Here is an 18,427-nt window from a genome sequence, read left to right on the forward strand (position 1 = left end):
GCAAGGCTTTGAAATTAAACAACGCATCTTTCGTTTCTTGGGTTGTCACTTTGGCAAGCCATCCCCATAGCAGAGCGCCATTGTTCCGTGATTGATGTATGGATAGATACCCTGTTTGCCATGTTAGAGATTCTGCAGAAGGGGGGGAAGACCCTATAGAACAGGCGCATTATAGCCTGTTCAAGGTCACGAGTTTAACAGGACCTTCTAAGATCAGGATCCACTTTTTCTGCTATTGCATGGAAGCCCTGGAATATTCCGAGTCTTTTGCCAGTTTGAGGAACCTAGTTCGTCATCTTTCGACTCGTCAAAGTATTCAACCAGAGTTTAGAAAGAGGTGTGGTCACACTCTACAAATTCCTGGTGTTAACTTCAGGAACAGGAAATTGACCATGCAGGTTTTAGTCGTGTGGCTTATGGGTTGGGTGTCGTTTTGCTGAAGGAGGGGTCTGTGCCAGCTATTAGGATATGTTTGGACACAGACACTTCACTGGTCTGTGCGATAAGAAACCCTAGCTCTGATAGACGAACGTGCAGCATAAACCATGTCGATTTTTGCTTATAACCCACAGTAATTGGGGCAAGATCTTCGGAAGAATGTCACTTTTCATTCTAGAAGGCACCCAGATATATCGATATCGAGGGACTTTTTCTCTACCAATTTGAGATATTCCGAACTCCGAGCGCTCGAGCGGACTTATCAGCTGCAGTGAGACTTTTGTGAGCCGAGTGTGCAAATATGGCGTTAATTTTTCTATACATATACATATATATATATATTTCGCATTGGGGCTTTCCAGCTATGATAGGGTAGAGTAGGGTATTTGAGAATCCAACTGTTCGTATATATGGTGTTTACTGAGCCGTGTCGACAGAGGCATGAATCTGAAACGGATGGCGGAAGCGAAAAGCTTATCGAAGGCTCGTAATTGGTGAGAATCTGACATCAGATTATTTCAACTTAGTACCTCCAAACTCCACCGCAAAGCAAATATCAACGTCTACAAACACGCTGCGACGCCTCGTCCATATAAAATCGAGGCTGAGTAAACCTTTTCAACTGCCCGTGGTGATATTTCGTTACTCATGAAACAAATTACACGAAGGCGAGAAATTGGGATCTTGAAAAAAGGGGAACCTGGAACGAAACAAAAGTCACGAGATGGCGGAAACAGTAATCGCCAAGCCTTTCGGTTCCTTTAGACGGCTATTTCGGACGAAAATTCCGATTATCCGACGACTCTGTTTCCTGTTGGTCAAAGCTTTGGCTCGTTCGTGCGCGGCCACTTGTTGCACGGTCACCTTAATTGCGTTCTAAAAAATGAACAGCATCTGTGCGGTTGGTCTGTGCTGGCACTGGATCTTCGTATCTTGCAACGTCTAATGCTGAAGGCTCGGAGAAACCCCACACTGTTACTCGTAGAGCTGCACCGAGATTTCAACCCAAATAGCCAAAGAATTCTAGAATTTCTTAAATCCGATTGTTAGAGTTACCCTGGCGCACTCCTCAAGCTGCTACGTATTAGATCGAAGGCTGAAACAATGCAACAATTTCCGAGACTTGCATACAGCCGGCGAACCGCCTAAAGCAAAAAAAAAAAAAGCTCACACATGAGCAAGGATATATTCACTTTTTAGAAATATCCCGCAAACCTCGATTTTATATCAATTTGCAGTCTCGGCACTAGATAGCCTGATCAATTTGCATGCAGCAAGCTTCTTTTTCAGCTGACAACAACAGTTCAATCCTGGGCTAGAATCAATCGATCTTGAGAAGCTACCGGAATACCAACTTTTGAGTGAACCCCACACGCACGTGTGAAGTGCAGTGGACCAAAAGCCGGCCTGCACCGGTCGGTGCGGCTTTTCGGTGTACGGAGTACATATTGTGTAATCCTTCTAGAAAAACCAGCCGCTTCCAATGCTAAGACATTCAGGGAAGACGATTCCTAGAGCCTCTCTCTCCACAAGAACCCCCCCTGGTATCAATGATCATAATGATGATATCCCAAAACTTTCAAAAGGATAAATCAAGTTACTCCGAATTTGATTTTGCAATGCCCTTTGCCGCTTTCGGTTTACTCTGGACCGTCATCTCGCTTCGTGCGGTTTTCCTTTGATTCTATTCTTCCGATTTCAAGGCAGCTCAAATCAGTCATGATCTTGATGAGCCTACACCTGCAGAGCTGGTGTGCTTTCACCTATTCGAGGCACAATACTTTCTATTGGGCTCTGTCATCGTATACTATGCAGTCGTAACCCCTCAGTCCGCCCTCGAAAGACTAGGGCCGTCGATAACATCCCAGGAAAACATTTGGCTGAAGGCTAGATTGGCCATCAGAGCGGTTTCTGCGTATTCACCGACTCCTACCTAAATGCTGATGAATACACATTCGCTTGGAACGCTTACTCCTTCAATTTTGGAAGTTGGGGTAAATGTATGCCCTTTGAAGATGAGAAGGCTACGGGTAGGTATGGCATTGGGCTGCTCTGGGTTATTCCGTACGTACCACCCCTCCTCTTCAAGCTGACCCCAAGTCCCGGGGCTGAACTTCTGGAACTTTGGGCTGACAATAGATGTATATTGGCTAAAATGCCAGGGTATATCTGTATTTCTGCTGTGGCTCAGTCTTAACCAGCGACGAGGTTGCCAGCTACCTTCGAAGCAAGTCCACCACGGTAACCGCTGGCTAAATCACGGTTCTAACGTGGATAGCCCAGCTTCTTCTCGATTTCGCCATTCAAACTGTTACAATGCGCACGAGCAATGCATATGCATTCGCAAAGACCTGTAGAGCACTGATGCTTTATGCCGGAGACCGATATAAGTATCCTATTTATAACCCCTTTTGCTTGGCTACTCTCACAACTATTTTATCCCTTCTCACATTGCATTCCGGACATGAGATGGGAATGGGTCGGTTCTGCTGAACGAGGCTATTCACAATGAAGTTCTAAGTTACAACTTTATGTTAGAACCTTTGCCATCATCGGGTATTGTGTATTGGGTGCGCTGGTTTCCTTTACGATGACTTTCGTTCTATTGGGAATTTCTGGAGGTTCATAGGCCAATATCCCTAGTTACATGGAACACGGGTCTGAACTGAAAGTCCGACATTGAATTTGGGAGACGAAATATATCCTGGTAATTTGCAAATTTGATAGAATGGCAACCCTCCGACTAAGGAGACCAAGAAACTTTAGAGATTAACTCGATGGAAACTCTGGGACGGCACAGATGCGGGGTTTATACTGATCTACGTATACTTCCCAGTATAAGGGTTAAACGCATTCCGAAGCGCCTCCTGCAGCCAATGTGGCCATCTACAAATCTCGTTAGTTTCGTCTCGGTGAAGGAATTCTTCCAAGGTTTTAGAATAAATGAATGGAAGAAGCAAGAACAGGAAGAAGTCTTACCCTCGTATCCCTGTCGCGAAGCCCAAATGATTCGGAATAACCAAAGTACCCCCATACCCGCTATATAACTGTCCCACTATCGGATCAATCGTTTCATCCAACTGCAACGTCGGCAACCCCAGGTCCTTCAAATCTGGTTCAAAATTTTTGATCAGAGGAGTATGAGTCCATAACGGATGGACAAGACTAGTTCGAACTTTGTCTGCTTTATAAATGTGTCGAAGCTCAAGTCGAAGAGCTTCATGTAAAGCACACAATCCAGATTTCGTAGCAGAGTAATCAGCTGCACCGGGTATTGGTATGTAGCTACTAAGACTCCCGAGTGACATGATATGACCGTGGTTGTTCTTAACCATGGCGGGCAGAAAGTCTTTGAGCAGTGCGAAGTGGCTTATGAGGTTTATATCAATCACTGCTCGGATCTTCGAGAAATCTTTACTGAGTATGGGGTTTTTATGGCATATCCCAGCATTGAGGACAAGGACGGTCGGGTCGCCATGTTCGGCCTTGATTTGTTCGGTGGTAGCAGCCAGAGCCTCCCAATCTGTAATATCAATTTGATAGTGGTGGACGTTTTTATCTGTCTCAATTAATAAATAGCCTAAGCGATACTTATGTATTCGTATTGAAGAATGCACCTACATGTTTGGAGCTGGGAGCCCAGGCCATTTTTATCTATCGTCACGACTTTCGTCCCCCTTGTAGCCAGCTTCGCTGCTATCTTTTCTCCAAAGCCACTGCTCGCCCCAGTAATCAATACCAGTTCTCTATCCCAGTCATATTTATCTTCAACCCAGTTGTTTTCAGCATTCCGTGAAAACCAACCACTAGCCCCGAGAACTGCCTTTACTACAGTGGTGATGGCAAAAGTGGATGCACAGAGTAAAAGAAGACGGGATAGAGTCTTATCCGAAAGATGAGGTGTAATGAGATCTAAGGCTGGTCGTCGCAGATGGGGTGGAGCAAACTTCGAGAAAGCGTATATAGAGCCCGTGAGCAGAGCCAGAGGTGTCGAAATCTTGGCCATCTTAAGATCTTAAGTAAGATTTCTTATGATATAATATGAGATTTGGGTAGAGGTATAGACCTATAGAGAAAATTTGTTTATAATATATGTCTGAGGACAAGGCCAAGTAGAGCTACTTCTCAAATTATGGGCCCCTTGTAGATATCTTCTCTGTACTTTATCGATACATCCCTAAACTAATCCAATAGCCAAGAGTGGCTGGCCTAGCCGGTATTTATAACCGTCAAATTCTGGAGGTATAATTTGAAAGTAGTAGTTACACTCGATAGACGAATACCCCGCATGTTCTGATATCGATAGCATTATGCATTATAACGCCTCCTTAGTACTTACATATTTAATACTCAATAGCCGAGACTGCTCAATATCGTCTACAGTACCCCCAAATTACAACACATTCCAAACTGATAACTACCTGCAGGCCGAGCTAGATGGGTTTCGTTGGTAGCAGGGGAAATAGGACCCGTTCGAATTGTTGTTAATTATGGCTAACAACCATATGTCCTACAACTTGTAAGTACATACGTACATATATACTCATTAACGATGAATTTTTGCACATTCACATTCCTAAAGCTCCGAAGTCGGGATATCGGTGAAGCTGGTTTGCCAGTAACTTGTAAAACCGAAGAAGGGTTTAAGGCATAGCTCGGACTCGAGTCAGACTTCTGACATCTGGCAGATATATTCCTCTTTCACTATAGCTAAAAGTGAATTCAAAGTAATATACCGATACAAATACACAGAAGCTACAAACTAAATCACACGAATACTGCAATTTTTGAGATAACCCTAATTTAATACAGTACGAGCCTATAGCTAGCGCCTATGACGGTTTATAATTAATCTAAAAAAAACAAGCATAGCTCACACCAGTGTCTATCATAGCTCAGTTAGGTAAAATCATGATACCCCTGCTTTTCTTTGAGCGTAGAATCATCCGAAATGTTGGATCCATAGAGGTATAACCTATTATTGCTAATCGCATACTGGCTCTGAGATAACACAGGCCTAGCGTAATTATGCTTGGACCTCCAACTAAGCCTAAAATATACACCGTGTACCCACGCAACTGCAGTAAACTCTCTCGTCATGCGAAGAGCGCCATCTAGGGACGGATCAAATGATGCAGCTTTACCCACAGGAAGGGGCACATTGTAGGCATTTATAATTTATACGATTCTTGCCCAAGATCAGAGATGAAAAAACTAAATTCTGAATTCTGGTGATATTCGCCTGTGGTGGGAATGTCAGAAGCGAATTGTTGGTTGTTTTTATCGCTGGACCACTTGTAGGTCACGCTGGGACGATATGTGGTTCGGGGCAAGCGAAGAAATCCCAACCGAACCAAGCCCACCCGGTTTCGTTCATGTACATATCAGCCTGGACTCGAGCTTGAAGTGGGTAATTGAGGTCAACCCCGCGATCATTTCCCGCCATCCAAGGTAGCCGCGGTTCTGGTATCTGTATACTTTAGACAAACTTAGATCGTAGGATATATTCCTGGAAATAGTGAAGTTGTTTATCGGAGCCCGCCCTCCAGGTATCACCTGTCCGCCAATCACGCTGTTGGTCGGCCTATGGATTGGGCGACAGACAGTTGAGGTGCCTGCGCCGTAGACGGTTTGTGCTGTCGTGCCATCCTTATTTCAATATCTTCTGTTAGTATCCGTCTTTGAGATAGGTATATTCCTTCAAAAAGAAGAGGGGATTCTCACCGCTGACATCGTGGTAGACACTGTACCAGTCCTCACTAGCAGTATTTGTATACTCGTGGGTGTCTGAAGCGTAGATATATAAGATAATTCATGTTTACGGCTATGGATATCGAAATACTATCAGTGGTGGTGTAGGAATAACTTGTCACCGTAGCAAGGACATTGTACGATGTGCTGGCGGTAGTCGTACTTGTAGAGGTATTAGTAGTCTCCGTACCATTTATGAGATTTGTTTCGTCTACCATGTACGTAAGTGATGTAGCCGAGACTCCACTGTTATTGTATAGAATTTGGAAGTATAAACTACATGCTGAAGCAACGATGTTACCATCGTAGGATCGAATATAGGTTGGGGCTAGAGCCGCATCTTGAATCCTCTCCGCAAGAGTGATGCCACGTGCATCTGAATCACGACGTCTTTTAGTGTAAGTCGTGAAGATTCCCGATGTAATCGGCGGGCTCTTCGTTGCGTAAGCCATGGTGTTAAGCGTCGTCACTGAAGTAGACGTGTATGCAGTCGTTGTAGTTGTACGGGCTGAGGTGAAGGATGTAGTACATGTAGCTGAAGAAGTTCAAATCACACTTCTGCTTGTGATGGTATAGTATACATTGAAGGGGGACGTGGCCTCGTGATGGCACATTGACGTGTCGAGGCGGTTGTGACTTGCTGAAGGACAATTGCACTATCGTCTACAACTGAAAGGATTTCAGTAACGACAGTTGTTTTTATAGAGACTATAGTAACTTCAGTTTCAGTAACAGTACTTGTGGCGTAAAGGCCGAGTTCCGAAGAACAAAAGTCGTAGTGCCCTCCCCCTAGAAGGATATCCCTCACAGCAGTAACTGCATTAGTCTCGTATAGTAAAACAGTAGCGGCGTTCGGCTCGATGTAAGTCAAAGTCGGAACCGCCCTTTGAGCGAGCATGGCGCCATTGTAGAGAGCCTGTTGCCTGGATAGACCGTCTAACAAGAACAAAGCGGGGTTGACGGCCGTACAACCGTCTTTGATGGGGCAGTCCAAGTGCGCGATCTCAAGATGTGAATCTTCGTCGCATACTAGGAAAAACCAATTCAAGAGAAGTAGACCAATATCGGGATCGGTAATAAATGGCCCAATGGTAGAACCCGCCGGGTAGGCGCCGTCGAGACTCTGTTTGAGCGTGATACGGTTCCCGTAGTAGATAGCGCGCTCATCAATCGAGTCTACAGTCCTGGCGGATATATTCGCATAAACGGTAAAGTTACCGCCGTAGAAAACCATTCGATCATCTGAAGTTAGTTGGAAACCATGGAATTCGGTGCCATTTCTATTCCGCATAACAAGCTGGAGACCATCGTTGACATATATGCTACCTTCGTCGAACGCGGCTATGGCGAAAACGGGGAAGGGGTCAGTAGTGCTGGTAAAGTCAGCCTTAGCAGCGGTGTTTGTCAAAGTGCCGGATGGTACATCCGGCATCAGATCCATCCCTGAGGTCATGGTTCCGCCCCCGGTTAGGGTACTTGTGGTGCTGATTGACGATGAGGTAACCAACAAAGTACTACAAGTAGCTACCCCACTAATCTGGCTCTTTTTCTTAAGGCCAGTAGAATAATACTGCGAGTAAGACGCCGTTGAGACGCTAGATACCGTTAGGTCGATGGCACTGCAGCCACCGGGAACATTGTCGCTAGCAGTATCGTAAACTGCAACATCGTTAGAGACTCAGTTAACCCAGCCGTAGGTAGAACCATTGCTGACAAGCTGCAGTAAGTTGCTATTAATAGAAAACCGTCCATAAGATTTGCCATCTGCGTCAGTAGCACGAGGGGAAATGTCGATACCCCCACCTCGGTCTCGACGACGGAGACTGCTTTGCGAAAGACAAAACCCAAGACTATAGGCGGTGTTTGTCGCGCTTGGGCGTTACTGTGTCTGAGAAGTCGGCAAAAATTTTCACGTTGGACCCGTACGAGGTTAACGTGCCATCCGCATTTAGAATAAATGCCGCAGTAAGACCCGATGATGGATTAGAGAGTATAGCTCCCCCAGATGAGGCGATATCAAAACTCTCAGTGTCAGTAGCACTAAAACGTGTAGATTTCCTTGGGTTGGAATAGTGCTAGTCGATGACGATCTTGTGTTAGTTGTAGTCGTGGTACTGTGGCTTGTGGTTGAAGATGAGGTTAAACTTGAAGTGGTTGGGTTTGAGGAAGTGCCGAAGGGGCTCCAGGTAGCCAAAATATTAGTACAAAATTGGAGAGAAATACTGCTACTGGTTCCATTGCACTGGTTGTTTATGGTGACGGTTGGGGTGAAGGTTAATGTCTCGATTTGTGTGACTGTCATAAAGCTTGTCACTGTGGAGCTCTGGGCATGGGCCAGAGGAAGTCCCAATAACAATAGAAATCGAGCCGCCATTTGTTCAAGAACATAACCCTGGTGATTATATTTAAGATTTGATCAAGGCAAAAAGTATACAATAATATCAAGGGTTTCGAGAAAGTGGATTGAGTATGGTTGCAAGATTAATTTCGAGACAAGAACTGGCCACTGAAAAGATTAAAGAGACGTCCTTGATCCCTTTAAACAACCGTCAAATGCACGGGAGGATCAATAATCAGAAATAGGTCATAGGGCGTAAAGTCTTGTCTTTAGTTATTGTGAATGTTGAAGATTGATTTCAACAAGACGCTATATTAAATATCTCTGCGGTCATCTATCATTTCGGTGACCTATTTATGAATGGAAAATAGGATAATCATTTGAATTCAATATTTAAAATGTAACATGCTTCAAAGCCAACCCCCCAAAAAAGCCACGGAAACTTCATCAAATTATCGCCCGATGGTATTTTGGTAATCATGTTTCGGGATTCGAAGATCCTAGGAGATATTTGCATGTTGAGGGTGTGGTATTCGAGATCTTGGCGTTCGCTTCCGAGCACAACACAGAATTCGGCTTCGCCTATTAGAAACAAGATGGATTGAAGATTGATTCCTAAGGATTTCGTTATGTTCGGAGATGTATGGAAAGCTTGATACGGTCTCAGCGGTTAGACAAAATTACTGCTTGTAGAGAGTAACGTCTTGTCTCCTGGTCGCAAAGTAACGTCTATATATTGTTAAATTTTTCAATGTCAATCTCGTTGCATTCATTCACATCTATCTTCTAGTTCGCTCTCTGCATCATATATGGTAATCGTGGCCAAGTGAGCTTTTAAAGATTCTACTTGCCCCCGTGTTAATTGTGGTATTTTGCGTAGTGGAGGCGCGATATTCTAAGTCCTGGTATTTTCTTTGGCCTCGACTTTAGCTTGGCATAAGATTCCAACTGCTTAGAGCTTATGTAGATCCGAGATCTGGCATAGAAGTTGTCTATGAGATCGAAGTATGTAAGTGGACCTTAGAATACTCCATATTCCCAAAAATGAAGCGACCCGACCAGGAGTACGAGCTCGAGAGGAAATATCCGCAGTTGCAAGGTTGGCTGGATTTTTTTATGAATTAACTCGTAGACAATCATAATTGTCTAGCAACCTCAATTGCAATTCACTGACTAGCCTCGCCAATTTTCTGAATTCACACAATCGCAAAGAAGAAACAGAGATAATACACACAAACTGAAAATACAATCCGATATCCTGACATCAATGATACTTCGTCGAGCGTCTTGGATTGTCGTCTTTCGAACAAATCCCGGATCCCTACCAAATCCGGTCGTATCCCCTTCGCAAACACCGACCCCAAAAACCCTCCACACCAAATACACCGCCCGTCGGCCAACATTTTCACCGATAACCCTTGTTCCAATTGGCACCAAAATGCAGGGCTTCGTCATCCAACACTGCATGGCACCTCTTACGGCGTTTTTCTCCCATGAAATTCATGTGTACACGGTCGGCCAAACGAATGGAAAGAAACCAAAAAAAAGGCAGCGTCGGCATAACGTAAGCCGTTTTTTACTTTCATGTGTGGATAGTGTAGATTACGTATGCTTCTCATACGATTTAAAACGGTTTAGAGCTTTGAGGTACAGAATATCGAGGGAAGGGGGAAAAAATGATAAATAGATAGATCCCCGACTGATTCGAAGTTCGTGATCTTCAAGATCTGCCCACAGCTCTTAGTTCCCAAAATACCACACTAAACAACACGGTTTTTGATAAATACCACTTTCTCGTCGATCAGCGTCAATTTATAGATCCATTCCACGGCAATCCATCCAATAAAATTAAAAATTAAAAATAAATTAATAAAAAGCATGTGCAACCACCACCGCCGCCAACAACGCCAAATCCTCGCCACCGCCCTCCTCAACACTCTCCAAGAATACAATCAATCCCGGCACCCCTCCTCCTCCTCCCCCTCCCGCTCATTCCAAGAACCAATGACCCAAGGCATAACCTACATCCCACCCCACTACAACTCCCCCGAATTTATCGATCCAAACCCGCCAGCTTATGAAGAAGCGACTACTCTAAATATTAACATCATCGACGAAAAACGTCAGTTATACCGTTTAAGCACCGACGAACAGGTTCCACCTCATGTTAATGAGGATTATAATCCAAATACCGGGTTAGATGATTCGAATCCAGCTCCACGGTTTATACCCCCAACTACAATCACACAAACAACAGTACCACCATTAATAACCCTCTCCCCGGCCACAACCACAACCTCTACACCCCCCTCCGACTCCCTCTCCCACCTCCTATCCTCCATAACCCACTACTTTGACACACAAATAAAACTCCACTCTTCACACCCCGCAACCGTGAGGAAATTGGAATATAAAAAGGCAAAGAAATTGTTAAAGGCAGAGAAGAAGTATAATGATTACTTGGCGAAGGGGAAGGATATGAAGTACGAGATTAAAATGGAGAGGAGAGCTGAGAAGATAGAGAAGTGGACGGAAGTGGTGGTGAAGAAGAGCGTGGGGAGACATGAGAAGCATGTTAGGAAGCATGGGAGGTGTTGTGATCATGTTGGTGTTAATCAACCGCAGGCCCAGACGGTGCAGCAATAGAAGGTTGGAGGTGGGGTAATGGTATAAATGGGTTCTTTTATCGGTATTTAGCTGGTTTATTTGTACTTCAGCGACTCGGAGTTTTTCTTGGAGTTTCTTTTGTTAATATCGGTGAACAGTGAGCTATTGTTTTTTCCATTTGAAGGATTCTGGGATGTCATGATATTCTTGAATATATCGATATGCCTTTTAGTTTCTGTACATATAGACTATAACCAAACTTCCATCTCCATTATAGCTTATACAATCACATCAAATCTCACACAGCACGTAAAAATATTGACCAGTAATATCAAAGAGTGAATTAAATTCCTTTCATAAATTATATTTGTCTTGTACCCAGACCCGGGTGGAAATTACATGCTTCCCAAATCCACTGACCTAAAACGCCACCGTTATATCCCCAATCTAAAACGAAACCCATCTACAACAAATTATCAACATCCTTATTAGGATTAACCTTTACCGACCCCTTCCCAAACACCAACCCATCCTCCGTAACCCCCTCCTTCCCCTCTCCCTCACTCTTCCCCTCAGCCTCCTTATCTGGATTAACCTTAACCGGCCCCTTCTCCCCCTTCAACACAGCCTCAACATCACACCCCTTCGGCACAACCCAACTAGTAGGAATAGCACAATCACAATCACTATCACACCTCGGTGTCACCGTCGTAGTTGTGGGCGGCTTTGTAAGGCAATCGCATTCGAAAGATTGGAGGTTCACCATTGCAGCGCAGAACATGGGGTCTTCGCAGGCGGGAGCCGTGCAGGAGCGGGTGGCGGTGACTGTTACGGAGTAGGGACATGTTGGGGTGGGGGTTTCTTGACGGGCGAGGTTGTGGTGGAGGGTAGGGGTCGGAAGTGGGGTTGAGAGGACGGTAGCGGCGAAGAGGACGATGGCGGTGAGGTATTTCATTTTGAGGTTTCGGTTTGGTTTAGATGTTTTTTTTTTTTTTTTTTGGATAGATGTTTTGAGAAAGGAGGGTTGATTGATGTTTATTGGCTTTTATTTGGCTTGTTCGAAGATATGTATTTCGAGAATGAAGTCGATTGATCGATTGCTTGAATGAATGGAAATGTTTTTCGAAAATCTTCAAAATCGTCCCGACGATTAAATGTAAACCGTATAGCAGAAGAGAACGGAAGGATAAGATATCAAGAAAAATCGTAAACGACTGAATTGAATCAAAACTGTCAACGGCAGGTGGTAAAGAAATAAGTTTTCTTGAAAAAAGATCGTGATGGAGAAGATATTGACTGATGATCTAAAAAAAAAGAAGATTAACAATAACAGCCGTCTGAATCCTCCTATATATACCAAATAATAGCCCGCATTGTATACTAAAAGACGCACAATGACGCCGCTTCAGATCTGAAATATTCCGTTCGACAATGATCCAACTACTTCATGCACGTCGTTTCAGCTTTTTTTTCCCTAACACGACACAAGTGGAGGGACCGGCCAAGATCTTGGTGGAAGCTTGGTGCTTCCCCTCTAGAACCATACTATACCTCGGTTGGATCCGACGGTTAGCCATGTCTGCGGAGAAAAAACCATTCTAGAACATCTTAGTCGAAAAGAGCATACACAGCCACAGCTAGGAGCTCTAGGGCCCGCTGAGAACGATACCATTTCTAGCATCCCAGACTGGCAGTTGACTGTTCTTTTGAAAATATAAAACTGTTCCGTTCAAAACCGGAGTGTCAGCATATGTCCGCCACAAGACGGTAGTGTCTTGAAACAAAGAAGGTACAAAGAAGGATAAGATCATCTTGGAAAAGGTTACATCTAGGGTATTCGTTACTAGCAACTATCCAGACGTTTTGGACGCTCTTGTTGAGACCTCCAGACTTTTGGCAGTGAGATTTGGGCTTGGTTGTGACGGAAATTTAGTATTGGCTAAAACGTCATGTGTAAGTTTATCATGTCTTGTATTCTGTTCTATCTCATTCGAATTCGATTCGGATCAAAGTAGTCTCGAGGCCAGGTTCCGGAACTATGATATTCTTGATAGGATATCTCCGACCTTTCAAATACTACTATGCCGGAAAGAGGCTGCTTATTGATGCGGCATTAATATGGTATTGAACACTACTTTCCTGGCAGTAGATAGTCCGAATTCATGAAATATATTGAAATTTCATTATCTTTTTCAAAATAAAGGAACCTATCATACAATACCAACATTATCATAACCATGCACCTTCACATGAACCCCCCAAAAAACGCCATAACACCCTTTACCCCCATCATAAAGAAACAATCGCGTATCGTGATCAAAGTTCTACACCAACTCCCTTCCCGTCACCGGTTTCCCCCCCGCCAACTCCAAGTTCGAAGCACTCCTTCCCTCCTCGCCATCATTGTACGGTCCCAAATACCCCTGCTGCTGTCCCTGATACCCATACCCCCCCTCCCCATACCCCTTATAAGGCTCCGGCCCACTCCCACCCTGTACCCTCAACGGTTCAAACCTTTCCTTCGTCGTCCCCACATTCTGATTTAACCCCTGATACTGTCTACCTCGGTGTCCATGATACATCAACGGACTTCCCGCTTCTTCATCTTCATTATTAATACTACCATTAGGGTTTAGTTCTATGCCGCCGGAGATGTCGGCACCTTCGTAGCTGGTTTGCCCGTTTTTGATGGCTTCGTGTTCAGCGATTAATCGTGGTCGAACTTTTCGCATTTGCCAGTAGATATAGCCGGCGGCTAGGATGGTGATGGCGAAGGTTATGCCTAGGATTATGTTTGAGACTAGGTGGCCGCCAGAGGGGTTGTTGATTATGACGCCGAGATATACCACTGTAAATTTTTTGTCAGTATATTTTTAGAGTGGGGTGAGGAGAAGGGGAACGTACCAACAAGCTGTTTTGGTAAACTGAGAAGCGTGGCGATGAAGAATACCCAAAAGCTGATACCACAGGTTGCGAATACCGCAGTTGTTAAATGTGCTGGAATGGCGGATAGACGGGCGATGAACACAAACTACCATCCCAAATCAGTACCTCCAAACCACCAACCCATACTAAAATCGAGAAAAAATACATACGATTATACCACCCTCCCTCGTCACCGTCGCCAAACAAGCATAATTCAAATTCCTCCGTTCCTCTTTCTCCGCCTTACCCCTCAAAACCCCCTTAAATGCAAAATAGGTTCCAATCTCACCGATAAATGTTCCGGCTGCCACGATTGCAAAACCTATCCAGAGACCGTAGACGATACCGCAGAGGATGGCGACTATTTCGTGGCCGAAGAGGGGCGGGAAGGAGATGATGAAGAGGATTACGATGGGGATTATCCACCCCCAGGAGAGGGAACGGATTTTTTGGGAGACGGGGGTTAGCCACTATTCAATATTATTAGCACATATTCCATAAGGGGCCAGTGATATGAAATGGGAGTACTTTGACGATTTGTTCATGGTAGACACTGATAAGGACGGTAATAACAATAATGACGATTAAGAGAATCCACCAGGCTATACATCAGGTTAGTAATCAAAATGAGAATGTGTTGCATATGCGATACATTCTTCCATGACAGAAGAGATAGAATGGAAGGCAAAGACATACGAATGTATCGCTTTCTTGTGAAGAACTTCTTCCAGTCGAAGGGTTCATAGGCCGGGATGATAGGAGCCCTGACCTTCTCGGCCTTGGGCGAGTCAGAGCGCGAGAACAACCCCATTCCTTTCTCTTATTCCTCCTCTTATTTTTCTTAGTAGATAGCTGCAGCTCTAACTGGAGTACTGTTTGAAGGTGATGATGAATTATGGCTGATGGAGAGTCGTGATGGAGGTGAAGGTGTAATTATATGTCGGCCGCAGAGATTAATTTGGAAAGAAGGAGGGAGTTAAGGTGGTGTTTGGTGGCAATTGAACATTAACGACGTAACACTGCAGCTTCTGGACTGTCTATATGTATCAAGAAGGCCCACGAAAGTAACCGGACTGTGCCAGAAACCACAACTTTATGACGGAGAAAAGAAGGAGAAGGAGAGTATATAGGAGTAGGTAGCGTAGAGGAGTAAATACCTTCTACTTCTCCGCTATTTATTATATGTATCCGGAGAATGAAAGCTGTGAAGAATGATGAAGAGGAGGAAAAGAAGCCCCTGTCCAAGAGAGAACAAGCATTTTCTTAGCCCAGCTCCAAGCCTTGGACCTCTTCGAAGCCAAGCCATCAACAATTCAAGCTGGCCATTCAGATTCGAGAAGGCAGTTTTCACGAGAAAGAATTGGAAGGGTACGTAATCGGGCTGGGATTCGTCGGTAGGTTTGCCGACGGGCACCAAGCTGCACTATTTTTTAGCTCAGCCCCAATTCAATAAAGTTAACTGTTACACCACGATAGGCTGGTATCTGCGATGACGCCGACGACTGGCGGGTCCGAGCAGGAAGGGGATAGTTTAGGTCGATTAAAGGAGCTGCCCTGTAAGGCGAATCAGTAATTAACGATCTTGAATATTTTTTCGGTCGGGTCGAGTTGACTTGATCTTGACAGGCAATGACAGGGGTTTAAAATATTTGTCAGATCTAGAGTAGACGGCGTATACATCTACCGGTTTCTGCCGTATACACGTATACATATCATCATGCGAGGAAGTCATATTAGACGCCTTGACGGTAATTGATGAGAGAATGCAGCTGGGGTTTGGAATTGTAACAAGCTACCCCGCCTCGGAGAAATATTAATTAATCTAAGACCATCTTATATACCATCAAATGCATAGGTATCAACTACGTCGCCTGAACCCTTATATGCGACCCGGATACAGAAGAATTAGAGGAAGAAGAAGAAGAAGTAAGTTCCCCCCACCTCTCCACCACCTCCCTCATAACATCAACCCCCCACATGAACTCCTGCCATCTCAAATCCGCCCACAAATCCGGATTCCCCTTCTTCTCCCCTCCCCTAGCCGCAACCGTACTCTCCCAAACCCTTCTATCCCGTTCCTCCTGCTCCCTTCCATCCTTCAAATGTAATATCCTCTGCGTATCCCTCGCCGACGCTTGTATCGCCTCCCCCCTCTCCTTTCTTATCACTTCATAAACTTTCAATGCGTCTTCAATTTTTTCAGTTGATTGAATTAGACTGAGAGCAATCGTGAGGACTCCGGCGTCTTCGATGGCGTTTGCGGCGCCTTGGGCGACATAGGGGAGCATGGGGTGGCAGGCGTCGCCGATTAATACGAAGCGACCTTCATGCCATGATTTTAGGGGGGCGTGGGAGTTTAATGTCCATTCCATTACTTCTCCGTCGTCTGGAACGTATGATAAAAGTTGTTTGACGGTGGAGTTCCATCCAGAATAGGTCTTTAACATTTCTGCCTTCGTTCCCGGTGATGTCCAGGATTCGTTGTCAACTTGGTGCGGGCGGATGGGGTGGATTAACACCATATTATACAATTTGTGCGAGCGGAGGGGGTATGCCATTATCTAGAATCCCATTAGTATATATCCATAGAGTAGAATATCGAGAAAGGAAACTTACATGCCCCCCCGGCCCCATCCACCTTACCCCGGTCTTCCCCTTCACCAACTCCCTAAATTTAGGATCACCCCTCATCCTCTCTTCATTGATCACGACTCTATACGCTGCGTCGCCGGTACTAACGGTTCCATCTTTCACTCCATTTTTCTTTGCGATTTCAGATCGTATAAAGCTTTTGATGCCGTCGGCTGCGATTATTAGGTCTGCGTGGATCCATTCTCCATTCGACAGTTTTATAGAAGGAGAGAAGTCTGATGATATGGTCGTTATTGGCGATGAAGTATATATTTTTACACCCAATGATTGTGCTCTGCTCAAGAGTATTCGTTGGAGGTCTGCGCGGTGGATTACTAGTAATGGTGCATTATACTTCTTCCCAACCTATAATCCCATCAATATCCCATCCTCAACCATGATCTAATATAAATGCTTACACCAGGCATCAACCCAACCCATCCAATCTCCCCATCATCCTCCCACCGTCTAAGACTATTCCTCTCCAACGAAATCCCATCCCTAACAACCTCCTCCAACACTCCAAACCTCTCTAATATTCTTGAAGCATTTGGAGCGATTTGGATGCCCGCTCCGACTTCTTTTATGGAGGAAACGGATTCGTAGATTGTGACGGAGTGACCGGTTAGAGAGAGTCCGATGGAGGCGGAGAGACCGGCTATACCCGCGCCGATTATTAAGATTTTCAGGGGAATAGGGGATTTAAATGAGGTGAGGTGGATGGGGTTTTGTGAGGGAGGAGAGATGATGGGGGCGGAGTTGGGTTTGTTGGATCTTGGGTGTGTTGTTGTGCTTCGGAGCGGCATCTTTGGACCATTTACAGGCGGTCAGTGACAGTCGACGGTTAGTTCGTTGAAACTCGACTGTCTATTTTATAGTATGATGTCTTCGATCTTCGTTTGGGGATCTTTTTTTTGGACTAAACTAATTCTTAGTTCTTCTTATATAACGTTCCGTGTACCCCCTTTCTAGAAGCTAGACTGGACGACTCCGCAGATAAGTACCGTCGTAACAATGATATGCCAATTCCAACAGGTCGTTTAAATCACCGGCATTGCTTTTCGGCAAACGAAGTTAGAAAGAAACTAGTTAAAACTTATACGGTGGTCCAGTGGAGATGAAAGGAACCGGGTCATCCGTTTAAGCCTTCGCTTCGGTTTATGACAGTTCACGACATGCCAGCGATTATACATATCCATCTTCCAAAGAAAAAGGAAGCAAAAGAAAAAAGAAAAGTTGATTTTTCTGATATCATCGTACAACTGTTAACATCATATTCCGAAAGAAGACCAGTGGTCCAAAGAAGTTCTAGCTCGTCATTGTGGTCGAGGTTGATCCTGACCCAACCGGTTCTCCCCACGGTTGAACCCGACCTAAACCAATTTCCCCAGACCCCGCAAATCACATAACCTCACCGAAATCTCGCACGACTCAAATAAAAGCGTTCACGAAAATTTCTTCAAAGGCCGGATCTCAATTCCATCATCATCATCAATATAAAAATCAGTGAGAGGAGAGCTCAGGAGGGGAACCCCATCGAAATCCATAGATATCTAAAAAAAAAATCCAATATCAAACATTCATATTAACACCCTGCATTCGTATGCAGATATCACCCACAGCTGTCATAATGCATTCCACAAACCAGGGTACCCTCTCTCACAAGTTAACAGCCCAGAGAAAAAGAGAGGACAGACGGTAATAAACTACGGCATATATCCAAACCCTCTGCTACTA

General features: G+C 44.7%; 7 protein-coding genes across 7 annotated transcripts; 1 reads left to right on the top strand and 6 right to left on the bottom strand.

Moving 5' to 3' along the window:
• Positions 1 to 3,257: 3,257 nt before the first annotated feature.
• DFL_008059 (uncharacterized protein) lies at positions 3,258 to 4,444 on the bottom strand (the record flags this gene model as incomplete). The annotated part of the gene is made up of 3 exons (XM_067637738.1): positions 3,258 to 3,324; positions 3,418 to 3,997; positions 4,060 to 4,444. The coding sequence occupies 3 exons, from the start codon at positions 4,442 to 4,444 to the stop codon at positions 3,258 to 3,260; spliced, it is 1,032 nt and encodes a 343-aa protein (XP_067485697.1).
• Positions 4,445 to 6,106: 1,662 nt separating this feature from the next.
• On the bottom strand, positions 6,107 to 6,641 carry DFL_008060 (uncharacterized protein; the record flags this gene model as incomplete). The annotated part of the gene is made up of 2 exons (XM_067637740.1): positions 6,107 to 6,225; positions 6,281 to 6,641. The coding sequence occupies 2 exons, from the start codon at positions 6,639 to 6,641 to the stop codon at positions 6,107 to 6,109; spliced, it is 480 nt and encodes a 159-aa protein (XP_067485698.1).
• Positions 6,642 to 6,739: 98 nt separating this feature from the next.
• Positions 6,740 to 7,642, bottom strand: DFL_008061 (uncharacterized protein; the record flags this gene model as incomplete). The annotated part of the gene is made up of 1 exon (XM_067637741.1): positions 6,740 to 7,642. The coding sequence occupies one exon, from the start codon at positions 7,640 to 7,642 to the stop codon at positions 6,740 to 6,742; it is 903 nt and encodes a 300-aa protein (XP_067485699.1).
• A 2,763-nt stretch (positions 7,643 to 10,405) lies between these two features.
• DFL_008062 (uncharacterized protein) lies at positions 10,406 to 11,173 on the top strand (the record flags this gene model as incomplete). Its single annotated transcript, XM_067637742.1, has 1 exon — positions 10,406 to 11,173. The coding sequence occupies one exon, from the start codon at positions 10,406 to 10,408 to the stop codon at positions 11,171 to 11,173; it is 768 nt and encodes a 255-aa protein (XP_067485700.1).
• A 424-nt stretch (positions 11,174 to 11,597) lies between these two features.
• DFL_008063 (uncharacterized protein) lies at positions 11,598 to 12,089 on the bottom strand (the record flags this gene model as incomplete). Its single annotated transcript, XM_067637743.1, has 1 exon — positions 11,598 to 12,089. One exon carries the CDS (start codon positions 12,087 to 12,089, stop codon positions 11,598 to 11,600), a length of 492 nt encoding a protein of 163 aa, XP_067485701.1.
• Positions 12,090 to 13,458: 1,369 nt separating this feature from the next.
• Positions 13,459 to 14,870, bottom strand: DFL_008064 (uncharacterized protein; the record flags this gene model as incomplete). The annotated part of the gene is made up of 5 exons (XM_067637744.1): positions 13,459 to 13,982; positions 14,039 to 14,165; positions 14,230 to 14,529; positions 14,588 to 14,661; positions 14,756 to 14,870. The coding sequence occupies 5 exons, from the start codon at positions 14,868 to 14,870 to the stop codon at positions 13,459 to 13,461; spliced, it is 1,140 nt and encodes a 379-aa protein (XP_067485702.1).
• Positions 14,871 to 15,921: 1,051 nt separating this feature from the next.
• On the bottom strand, positions 15,922 to 17,496 carry DFL_008065 (uncharacterized protein; the record flags this gene model as incomplete). Its single annotated transcript, XM_067637745.1, has 3 exons — positions 15,922 to 16,620; positions 16,676 to 17,056; positions 17,110 to 17,496. The coding sequence occupies 3 exons, from the start codon at positions 17,494 to 17,496 to the stop codon at positions 15,922 to 15,924; spliced, it is 1,467 nt and encodes a 488-aa protein (XP_067485703.1).
• Positions 17,497 to 18,427: the final 931 nt, after the last annotated feature.

This window comes from Arthrobotrys flagrans (genome assembly GCF_004000055.1).
Source record: "Arthrobotrys flagrans strain CBS H-5679 chromosome Unknown unitig_1, whole genome shotgun sequence".
Taxonomy (NCBI): domain Eukaryota; kingdom Fungi; phylum Ascomycota; class Orbiliomycetes; order Orbiliales; family Orbiliaceae; genus Arthrobotrys; species Arthrobotrys flagrans.